Raw genomic sequence first — 12,500 nt, 5'->3', positions numbered from 1 at the left:
ATTTCTCTGCCTAATTTTTCATTTATTTTCCATTGTGCGATCACCTTTAGTAATTTGTGTTGGAGCATTCAGTGTTAACGTAATTATGCATTTAGTGGTGAACTGAGTTATTTGGCACCATCTGTGCAATCCCTCAGCCCCCTTTGAGCTTATTATTATTGCAAGGAACCATCATGCATACATTGCAGATAGACTTGGACTGTGAAATCCCTTGGCTCTATCCATGTGCAGTTCCCCTTCTACCCCCACTGTGATGATTTCTGTTATGAAGACATCATCGGCATAGAATATTTATTCTGTGTAAGATTCATTTATTTACCAGGTCTTTATTATTACCTGCCAGTAATTCGTCATTCTTCTGATCTGCGTTTGTTATGTAAGTATAATTAGTTAAGAGAACCCTTGAGTTTACGTAATTTTCCCTCACATGAAGAAGGCCCTAAGCCACAGATTTTCACTTGTTTGTCAACGAATTGGTCCTAATTTTGAGTCTGATGTGTAATAAATAAAAGGAACTCCCCTGCGTTCATCCGTTGCCGCCCAGAATCAAGTAAGTATCCCTTGACATTCGTAGAAATATATATATATATATATATATATATATATATATATATATATATATATATATATATATATATATATATATATATATATATATATATATATATATATATATATATATATATATATATATATATATATATATATATATATATATATATATATATATATATATATATATATATATATATATATATATATATATATATGGGTGTTTCTGAAATTAGAGCCCCCCCAACCCTCCACAGAACAAATGGAAAGTTATGAAGTTTTCTGCTATTGCCTATCTCCAAGTACATTATTTTAAGTTTCTATTAAGCTATTTTTCATTTTAAATTTCTTGTATTTTCAGACTGAGTGACGGAGTTAGATGCAGCCATGGCTAACGACTTGGAGGAAATCAGATGGATTGATCTCATCTGGGCTATAACCTCAGAGAGGTCAGGGATGCTGGCACATCCTTCACTTCATGTTCCTGGATAGCTAAATACATTAAAAGAGATGAATCCTTTGTTAAAAGAAACTGGAACAAAAATCCGTGTGACTGTCATCGCAAAAAGAGTGAGAATCTTGGAAGGCCTGAAGTCCTTTCTCAGGAGTCAAAAGACATCATAGCTGAGGCAGTGGGTAGACCAAGAAAGTCTTTACGTAAATTGGCACTTGAACTAGAAACAAAACAGGGAAAGAAGAGAAGTTATAGTGTTGTATATCATGAGTTGAAAAAATCTGGTATCAAGCCATTTCATGTTATCAACAAGCCCAACATCACTCAGCAACAGAGAGAAGATCGTGCATGGTTTTGTGATTCATTTCTTAAAGATTGGGATGAAGCTGACTTTCTCCATGTTGCCGCATCAGATGAATTCTTCATTTACACAGTCAGGAAGCCAAATCATAAAAATGACATTTGGTCTGCAAAGTTGGATGATATCAGCGATGACATGTGCTATCGCCAAGTTGTGAAATTTTCTGAATGTCTGGGAATTTTTCTCTGTTTCACAACCAAACGGTTAATGTGGATCATCAAATGAAAAGGACGATCATGGAATGGCAAATACTTCAGAGAAACTGTGCTTACTGGTGGAGTATTTCTTTTCCTCAAAGATCCTGAAAATGTGTTATCTGTTGAAGAAGTCACATTTTTGCATGATAAGGCACCATGTTTCAAGGCTCTTCAGACACAGAGGTGACCGAAGTGCTCAGGGGTACGGAGTTTGAGTCTCAGCTTTTTTGTGATTTGCTGAAATCACACCCCTCAAGAATGCAGGCTGTGGAACAGGGAGATGGTGGCCACACAAAATATTAAATACTCAGAGAGAAACTTAAATAAATACCTGTTCTGAATTACTTTTGTTTTTTTCCATATCAATTTTAGTTTATGCTGTAGAGGGGGTTCTAATTTGAAACACCCTGTATATATATATATGTGTGTGTGTGTGTGTGTGTGTATATATATATATATATATATATATATATATATATATATATATATATATATATATATATATATATATATATATATATATATATATATATATATATATATATATATATATATATATATATATATATATATATATATATATATAAATATATATATATATATATATATATATATATATATATATATATATATATATATATATATATATATATATATATATATATATATATATCATGGGAGAGCTGCTGGCCAAAGCGTACACATTTTCAAGAAACAAAGAAAGAGACCTCCTTCCTCACAAATTTATTTATCGACGTTTCATGACACTCGTCATATTTTCAAGGCTATAAAATATTTTGCATACAGATAGAATCAAAGTATAACAAAATTTTTAAAAGTTCACAAAAAATGTTGATGCATCGTTTAAAATGCATATATAAATGAACATAAACATAAAAAAAACTCAATTCATAGGTCAAGGGCACACAGACACAGGCTCACCTACTGAAAGGAAAGGATAATACTGAAAGTAAACAGAAAACATGTACCAGAGAAAGACTAAGCAATATGTAACAGGGTCGATGGCAACTGAGTATTTAATGTGGAAGAGTTCTGGCTATAATAATATTAGAGTCAATTATTATACAGAGAACTGTTCCTTCATTAAACATTCAGTTGTCATCAACCCTGTTATACATTGCCTAGTCTTTCTTTGGAAATTGTTTTCTTTTTACTTTTAGTATTATCCTTGCCTTTCATTCAGTGAGTTTGTGTTTGCGTGCCTTTGACATATGACTTTTCTTTTTTATGCTTACGTTTATTTATATATCTATTTTTAACGCTGCATTGCCATATTCTGTGAATTAAAAAATTTGGTTGTACTTTGATTCTATTTGTTGTGCAAATTATTTATTTTTATCCTTGAAAATATGTTAAGTGTCATGAACAGTCGACAAATAAATTTGTCCTTGACAAATATATATATATATATATATATATATATATATATATATATATATATATATATATATATATATATATATATATATATATATATATATATATATATATATATATACACACACACACACACACACACATATATATATATATATATATATATATATATATATATATATATATATATATATATATATATATATATATATATATATATATATATATTATATATATATATATATATATATATATATATATATATATATATATATATATATATATATATATATATATATATTTGTTACTTATAAATGCGAGATATTATTTTGACAAATATTAAGCCAAAAATATCATTTCACATCAAATTCACAATATCTTAAGAATGAATTATACCACAGGGGAATATAATAAATAAGCGCTTCTTCGCCAGCTAGGATTCGAACCATAGCTTCTTTTAACAATAATGATAGACAGGAACTTTAACCACCCGGCTGTCAAATTTAGGCTCTGTACTTGTTATCATATTAACCCATATTATTATTCACAAACTGTAATCCACAAAAATCGTTTCATACCGAATCCCCTCTACCTTGGGAATAACTTCCTCGCAAGGAGAATTATAATAGATAAGTGTCATCACTAGCCAGGATTTGAACTACGGCTTGGTGGAGATAAATTGATATAGATTCTAAGTACAGAACTTATAATCGGCAGGTATATGTACAGCAGAGTTGACATTATCTAATATCTCTCTTGATAGGCGGGTGGTCAAAGTCATCGTCTACTGTTGTTTATAAACCAGCTCATGGATCGAATCCTGGCTGGTTTGGAAGAGGGAAGTGGGTCCTACACAGCACTCTACAACTATTACTCTATTTCTATATGCCTCGAATTCTTTAAACTAATGCACTTTGTACTATTGTAAAAATATGTTCAATTTGTCGTCTTACTTTAGAATAACGCAGTTTCATCAAAATTAAAGAATGGCCCTACACTGCACTTCTTCTCTTCAGTCAATTTTTCAAATGTGCCTGTGGCCTCCACATTGGTCGATGCAAATTCTCAAGTGAATTTCACATGTCCAAGTGCAAATTGAGTTCGAAATCTATGTAACCATCCTTTGCCTGCAATAAATGGCTTGGCTTTACTTGCATGAAGGGATTATTTGTTGAACGTTTACTGACTCAGTGCTTTCCAAAACAACTGTTACTGTCCATCTGAGCACGTTTTCTGTCCTAACTGTGTATAGGGACCTCTTTGCGGATACATCATTCCCTGTCTTGGAAGCAAAAGAAAAACTAACACGATTCTAACAATAAACGAACTGGTGATATGTTCTTTTGTGATATGTTGGCCTGTTCAGCAATCACTTTTTCTCCGATTCAGCAGGATACAGAACTTATAGGGAGCACTTATGGATTTGCTTCGTATTTGCAGGAACGTCAGTATTACTACCATTATGCTTTGGACCCTAATAAACAAAAGAAAAGTTACAGATTGCAAGAGCATTAATAGCTATACCATGTTGCTTTATGCATGTCTTAATGATATAAAGAACTGGATTGCTGTGGACTCAGAATGATTTTGTTTTTAATCTTTGTGTTTACAATGGATGCTCTGACTTAGCTGATATTGTTTGAGCACTGCTATACAAGCAAAACATACTTCATTTAATGTTTGTTCTGTTTTAAGAGAGTATTTGCATCGAGCAGAAAAATCTTGAAAACTCTTTTAGCATTGCTCAAATATCACATTAAAAACAGTTCCTGCTTTTATAAGAGCTGGCAGAAGTCCAGATCTCAAGGGATATTGCTTCAATATTTATCTAAGGAAGAATCCTCTTGAAAAATTAAGTTTGCCTTTTTGTACGGGTCTGTTTAAAGCGTCCATAATCACAATCATCAGTTGGACTTCTGACTGGATGGTTGAACCACGTTATATATATATATATATATATATATATATATATATATATATATATATATATATATATATATATATATATATATATATATATATATATATATATATATATATATATATATATATGTGTGTGTGTGTGTGTGTGTGTGTGTGTGTGTGTGTTATTATATAACTATCGATATTTCATGTGTATATGTGGGTCTTGTAAGTATATACTAAACTATCTGCAAATACAACCTGTAAGTGCTGCTTAATGTATATGAATATGTATGAATTATTACATCTTAATTCATTATCTATAATTCGACAGCAGTCTACACACCTTTCGAGCATTTTTACTATAACTTCTGACGAAACAGATAAATAACTATCATGACGAGCGTTCACTTACTTGAAAATCAGTTATGCCAAATCCATTACAAGAATTTTTCATCAAGTTCGAAAAGAGGAATTGGCCAATAAAGAGTGCATCTTCTTCAGGCGGATTCAGAGCTTGACCTTTTTCATCTCTGAAGAGACGTCCTCCTAGTTGCAGGAGCTTTAGTAGAACGAAGGCAATAAGACACTTCACATACAGGTCACCGGAAGGCCTCTCCTCGACATTGGTGACCTGGCTATAAAAAAGATCGAAATCTTCTGAACTGAAGATTTCTTTTTCATTGACGCCTTTTTTCTCTGGTGAGTATTTGGCATTCCTGTCGTCTAATCGCTGCAAGATAGTTCGCCACTCACTGCAGGACTTTCTTTCAAGTATTTTGAAAGAATTGCTGAATGAGGCCGTCATGTTCAAAGAACACATGGTGGGAAGCATGTTGCATTCTAGCCAGTGGAAACGAGACAGGCCTTCTAGTTGACACTTGCTGCTACAGAAGACGACCTGTGAAGAAATATTCCATATTAGTCCGTTCGTTCTATTCCTTCACTTAGCAAGATTTAAATTGTGATGATGCATATATTTTTCATTGTCACGACGTCTAAACAAGCATAAAATTTTCTTTAAAACCTTCATATATTTGCCACGATTACTTGACACAGGGATCAATTATTCAGAGTAAATGGCAGTCTCATGTAGAAAAAAAATGAGAATTATTATCGAATCTATCAGTTCTTAAAAGCAAAAAAAAAAAAAAGAAAAAGTTACGTGCCATGGTACAGTAAGGGCAGGGGAGCGGTGCCAGACATTCTCTCAGACAGGTGGAACAGTGGGTTGCAAGTCTATCAAGGGAAAGGCAGCTACAGTAGGCTTTCTCTGCTAAAATAACGTCACCTGTTGAAACGATTTATACATTAGTATATACTTCTCTCACCTCTGAAAAAAAAACAAACATGAGCTAGAAGGTCCTACTTGTGCTAATGGAGGTGTAGAGACTTTGGGAAACAGACAGAACTCATCAAAATTATAGCTTTCACTTCGCACTCACTCATTAAAGGCATGTATTGTGCCGAAATATTTACAAATTAGTTGAATTTCTTAGCCCAGCAAAACAGTCCGAGATATCATATTTGAAGTGCTAAAGTAAATAGAAAATATTTTGCTAATGTTTTTTATTACTCAGATTCTTGATACTTGCGCCAGTTCTATATTACAGAATATTAATTGTGAAATACTTAGAACGTTTGGATCTGTTGCGAGTGATAATTATTAATGGTGTCAGGCTATTTCATAGCTATGCAAGAATGCTAAGTAGGTTAATTAACAGGATCATCCTCGGCAGCGTAGCAGTGTGACTCCAATTATAATAATAATGATAACTTTAAAGATGATGGCAATAATAGGAATAGTAGCTCTATATTCAAAAGGCATAGTATAGTGATAATGTTAAACTTGTATTTTCTCACTGAAATAAGAAGAGGACTGAGGAATTTCGCCACAGGCACGGAAATAATGTATAGCTACAGAGAGTCATTGTAATATCTAAAAACCGTCAAGTATTTCAGATCTTGCTTTAGCTCAGAGATTCGGGATTTTTGTACAGACCAATATCATTGAGCAACTGGTATATGTATATACCTTCAAGGAGTAGGATTTCTACCCCTCAGTGAACGAGAGATCCATCTAACCCAGCTGGTAGTACCTGGATTAGGACTCCAAGCTCAGAGTATGAGTACCTATTTATCTGTAGGTTGACACTTGTTTAGGTGAAGGCTAGATCCACAATTGAAATTTATGGCCTTGCTAAGGATGAGACCAAGAAATCCTTAGCAGGAGGATGAAGGATAGGACTGATGTGTTACGGGCTTTGTTTCCTTGGCTTCAACTCTGGACACCTGGCAAATGCCAAAGGTGGTAATGACAAGGGTCATTGACTATAGTTAGGAACGCCAGGCAACAAGGAACTGGTCATCTGTTTGTGCCTTTAACCAATAAATCACCCCAGGATCCTGTCTTGTAAATGTATGGGCACAATTTAAAAATAGACCTGGGTTCCACGAATGCAGAGGTGCTAAGAGTCTCCCGGTTTATAAACACTAAGCATAATTTGAAAGTAGGACATTGGAAAGTAGGAACCCTGAATCAAATTGGGAAATGAACAGATAGAAAATGAATTAAGGAGATAGTTGTTTGTGAATTATGGTGCAAATGGATGGGAAAAGAGAGGATAGATGGGGAAAGCAGATCAAGGCAGCAGTGGAGTAGGAAAGGTCCTAACACCAAATGTGGAAGAGGTACTGGCTGACTGGAGAGCAGCGAGTAGATTACAGCTAAAAAGAGTGAATGGTATTTGGCATAATGAGTATTGTGGTATGTTATGTACCAGTTAATGAATATCTAAAGAAATAAGAGATAAATTATATGTAGCATGGCAGAATTTATTGATTAAATACCAGAGAGATATATGAGAATTGTTGTCGGTAATTAGAATGCAAAGTTGGCAAGAACAATGAATGTATGGAGGATGTAAAGGACAAGGAAGGCCTGGGAAAGACTCCAGACAAAAGGTAGCCTATGTGCAATATATCAGTTTTACAAATAGCTTGGTAATTGAGGCACTCTTTCCCAACAACGGAATGTCCATAAATACACTTAAATATCTCCAAATGCCAGTCATTTAAAACAGATGCATCATATAGCAATTAATTACAAGAGAAATACAATATTAAGGTATGTTTGGAGCAACAGAGATGTCAGCGGTGATTACCAACTTTTCACTGCCACACTAAAGCTGAAATTAAGCACCCAACAAAAAAACATTGATAGAATATTTTGATGTATACAGTAAAGCTTCTTGTAGATCAACACAGGATGGATTTTGCAGATGAATTTCGTAATTTATTTGCAGTTCTAGAAATCATATCTAAAGAGGAGCCGACAGTAAATGATGAATGGTTTAATACGAAGGAAATATAACAAGCCGATGGAAAAGAAATACTAAAATACGTAATAATACAGACACCTTGAATGTTGGGTGGGACCTAGGATACAATAAGGGATGAGATAAAAACGCAGATAAACTGCGCAAGTACTCAAGTATAGTGAGTAAAATAAAAATTCAGTCAGAAATACGAAAAAAATATTTCAAAAAATTGACTGATGACGCTGACAAAGCTATATATTTGTAGAGTGGAGCTGATGATAAGGTAGATCAAATATTTGTGTTAAGACAAATTATGAGGCGGTGTATGGATTTTGTAAAATCCCTTTCTGATGATTTTTGTTGAATACAAGAATGGTTTTGACAGCGCCTACAGACCATTATTAAGGAAAGTCTTTACTTACCATGGCATTTCCATTAAACATGTAAAAGTAGTTGAAATTCTTCATGAAAAAAGTAGATACAATGTTAATGATGAGTGGGGACCTTGTCAAGGGGATTTTCAGTAAAGTAATTCAGCTTTTCTTTTTGCTCTTCTTATAGATTTTATATGGAAAATGTGATCAAGATGAAAGAGAAGGCTTATATTGTCCTAATTAGACTAATAACACAAAGCTTACTTAACAGAATGCACTATATATCTGGGGAGATTGAACTCGAAATATGTGAAAGTAAGTGGAAGTAATTAGGACAAAGAGATTAATTAACACTTGACGGGAAGAGGATTAATGAAACTGAATCTTTCAAATATTTAGGAGCAATAATATCCAGTACAGGATGGGCGTGCTGAAAAAGATCTGGAAATCAAGAAGGTTCGAAGTACATGCGAATATAGATTGTTTATTAGTCTAATGCAATGTGTATTGCTATATGAACATGAATTATGGTATGGCAATGAACCTATATCTAAAAGAATTTGCCCCTTTCAGAATAAAGTTTAACAGGAATATTATGCGTCAGACAGCGGGACAGAGTTACATATGATACCTAATGAGGAAATTTGGATGTTCCATGTGTGTGCGAGAAAATGATGAAAGGAAGAATGGAGATGGCATGGACATGTCCTTTGCACAACACCAGGGAGATTAGTATGTGATGGTGTCAGCTGAGCTCTTGGTGGCCACCAGACGAGTTGGAAGACTCAGACCTACTTGGAGAAGAACTATGAAAGGGCAGGCTGTATTTGAATATACAGTAGATTCGCGGAATTTCAAACACATGAAAGACATGACTGGCTGATTTTCTAAGATGCCTTTTGCGTCACATGGTGTTGGAGGCAATTTTGAATTTCCATTCATTTATTTCATCTATGTATAGACAATATCAAGTTAACTGCTTATGACCATTTTAGTCAGACACACAAAAAGCTCCAAACTTTATAAATATTAATTATTATACTTATGATAATTTAACATAACCTCCCACGAATATCTTGTTCATCTTTGATTGAAAGCTTGAGTTTGAATCTAAAATGACCAATGTTTAGTAAAAAAAAAACAACGATTTGATTTTGTTTGTAATACTTAATTTTGTCATAACTTGTCTAATCATTATTTTGTTTTCATTCATTGATGAGTTCTGAAAAATACGCTATTGCTTATAATCGGAGTCAGCGTTTTTAGACAAGCGTATCTTAGTCTTACACACTGCAGGGAGTGTTCGTAGATAGAGCTTTTCATCTGCTTTTTTTTGAACTATAATTATTGTTTGTATTGTCATTACCGCCTGATTTGGCTTTTAAGGTAAACAAACGTTCAACTGAATTTCTACATTTTTCAATGTTACTGTTTTACATACATGTAGACCAGTGATTCTTAAGCTGGGGGCGCGCCCCCCTAGGGGGGCGCCAGAAGCTTCATAGGGGGGCGCAAGAAGAGTTGCTAGATGGTGCCTATTATCTTTTTAATTTGTGATGTTAATTACAAAATTGCCAAAAACGTTATCACTGCTTCCATATATTTTCTGATTATTATCTCAAAACATGCCAAAAATTCAAAATATAAGTCAATTTTAATTTCAAATCTTATTTATGAATTGTCTTTCATTGTTATGATAAGTATAATAGCATACAAATAGACAACATATTGTTTATAGATTATAGCTGGCAAAAATTTCAGGGGTAGGGGGTCGTGGGATCTATACATAATGCAGAGGGGGCCGCTAGGCAAAAAAGTTTAAGAACCACTGATGTAGACCATGTATTTGGAGGCTAATTTCTGTAATAATACCCAAGCCTTAATTTTTAAATATATATATATATATATATATATATATATATATATATATATATATATATATATATATATATATATATATATATATATATATATATATATATATATATTACAAAGAGTACATTTAATGAAAAATACTTAACAAGCATTGTTATGAATATCTAATATTGTCTTTCATACATATTTTTACTATGCAACGAAAATAATTAAACTGAAAGTAAAATAAGAATACAAAGGGTTTTTTAGGCTTTTCAATTATAAACTGCGGTAATCCGAAGCTTTTTAATTTTCTTATGCTGATTGATTAAAATAATAATAATAATAATAATAATAATAATAATAATAATAATAATAATAATAATAATAATAATAATAATAATAATAATAATAATAATAATAATAATAATAATAATAATAATGAATAAGTGCTTTCCTTACCAGGGTTAATCCTTTTTGATGCAATAACATGGCGACCCTTCTCCTGCATGTAGGCTATCTTACATGAACTGCTAATGCATGGTATGATAGAACTAGGCTCCACTAGTTTTGGAATAGAAGCTATGTCCTCGAGTGAGTTCGATGACTGGTTTTTGCTCGAGTTCTTTAATAATGCTAAACATTGCTTCTGTCTCTCATTCAGCTCATGTTGAAGTTTAGGACAACCGTTTGCTCTCTCAATGTCCAGAAGACAAAGATCGTAAAGTTGAAGCTCAAACAGAGCAGCGGATCGTCTTGCGTAACACAGAGACAATGTTTCGAAGGTTTTTCCACTTCGATGTTCAGATGACATGATATCAGGATGAGATGCAACCATGATGCTTTGGGTAAACGTTTCCAAAGCTTGTTTGAGGTCACGCTTTATTAAAAAGTCATTTCCCAAGCCTCGTAGCCTGTTGGACTCTTCGTCCGATTTCTCAGAGAAGACAAGTTTTGGCGTTAGATATGTATGGGCTTCCTGCACACTCCATAGGGCTCTGAACATATCATGAATGCTCTCTTCTTCATTAAACTTGCTCATAATCTCTTTCAAGGCCTCCTTACCGATGGCTGCATGGAAGTTGTTCATCAAATCTTCCATAGTCTCTGATGATGTGTCTGCCATTTTATTTTCGTTCCCAGCAACGACTCAGGGCTTCCTCTCTCTTTTCAAATTAGAAACCGGGATCTTAGTAGTTTATCAGCTCTCTGAAAAAAAAGGACACATCGTGCATTTGATAACCTAAAAGGAGGATCATTGTCCGTCTTTTCATAAAAACGAATGGTAACCAAAAGTTTAGATACATTTTTTCAGTTGTTGTCATTGCCAGGAATAATTTATTCGCTGAAATTTGTTAGAATTTCTTTGCATACCTACGTTTTATGTCTCTCTTCCCCATCTCCTCTCTCTCTCCCTTTCTCTTTTTCAATGATTTAAATAATATTATGTCATCTAAATTTGGCAATAATGGATAACAAAAATAAATCAAGAAGAAAAATATTTAAGAAAGTTAAGTGAAAAACACACAGCCAATAAAACATTATTTTGTTAATGGACGATAAACAGTAAAGTAAGTTGCCATTCGAATGAATGAATGTCGAAAAACCCTACGACTGTATTTATTACATTATTCAGACCTGCACCGATTTCCATAAAACTTCGGAACGCTGTTTCCAAGAGTCTATTCATTAATCCTGTATGACTGTGGATAGCTCATTCTAATCCAGATTATGATTTTATACATTTTATAACAAGCACACAGACATACACACACACACACACATATATATATATATATATATATATATATATATATATATATATATATATATATATATATATATATATATATATATATAAACTGTATGCTTGTAGAAGTGTAAAACTGAAAAATTATTTCTTAAAAATACCTATATATATATATATATATATATATATATATATATATATATATATATATATATATATATATATATATATATATAAATATATATATATATATTGCATATACACGCAAATCTCATTTCTCTGCATCATTTGCCACTTGTACGCGGGGGTCTATGTTTCTACCAGCTTTCCTGCACCTG

The 12,500-nt window shown here is 32.9% G+C and overlaps 1 protein-coding gene across 3 annotated transcripts in view; it reads right to left on the bottom strand.

Annotated features, from left to right (window-relative positions):
- Nucleotides 1-12,500, bottom strand: part of LOC136826872 (SET and MYND domain-containing protein 4-like) — a 32,168-nt gene that overhangs the window by 16,305 nt on the left and 3,363 nt on the right. For all 3 annotated transcript variants that reach the window (XM_067084390.1, XM_067084392.1, XM_067084391.1), the window contains exons 2-4: nt 10,875-11,621; nt 6,034-6,155; nt 5,280-5,765 (exon numbers count right to left, since the gene is read on the bottom strand). In XM_067084390.1, the coding sequence (XP_066940491.1) occupies nt 5,280-5,765; nt 6,034-6,155; nt 10,875-11,538 (1,272 nt within the window). In that variant the 5' untranslated portion in view covers nt 11,539-11,621. The remainder of the gene's footprint in view (nt 1-5,279; nt 5,766-6,033; nt 6,156-10,874; nt 11,622-12,500) is intronic.

The sequence above is a fragment of the Macrobrachium rosenbergii genome, chromosome 41 (genome assembly GCF_040412425.1).
Source record: "Macrobrachium rosenbergii isolate ZJJX-2024 chromosome 41, ASM4041242v1, whole genome shotgun sequence".
In the NCBI taxonomy this organism is placed as follows: Eukaryota; Metazoa; Arthropoda; class Malacostraca; order Decapoda; family Palaemonidae; genus Macrobrachium; species Macrobrachium rosenbergii.
This window is presented reverse-complemented; position numbering and strand designations above follow the sequence as displayed.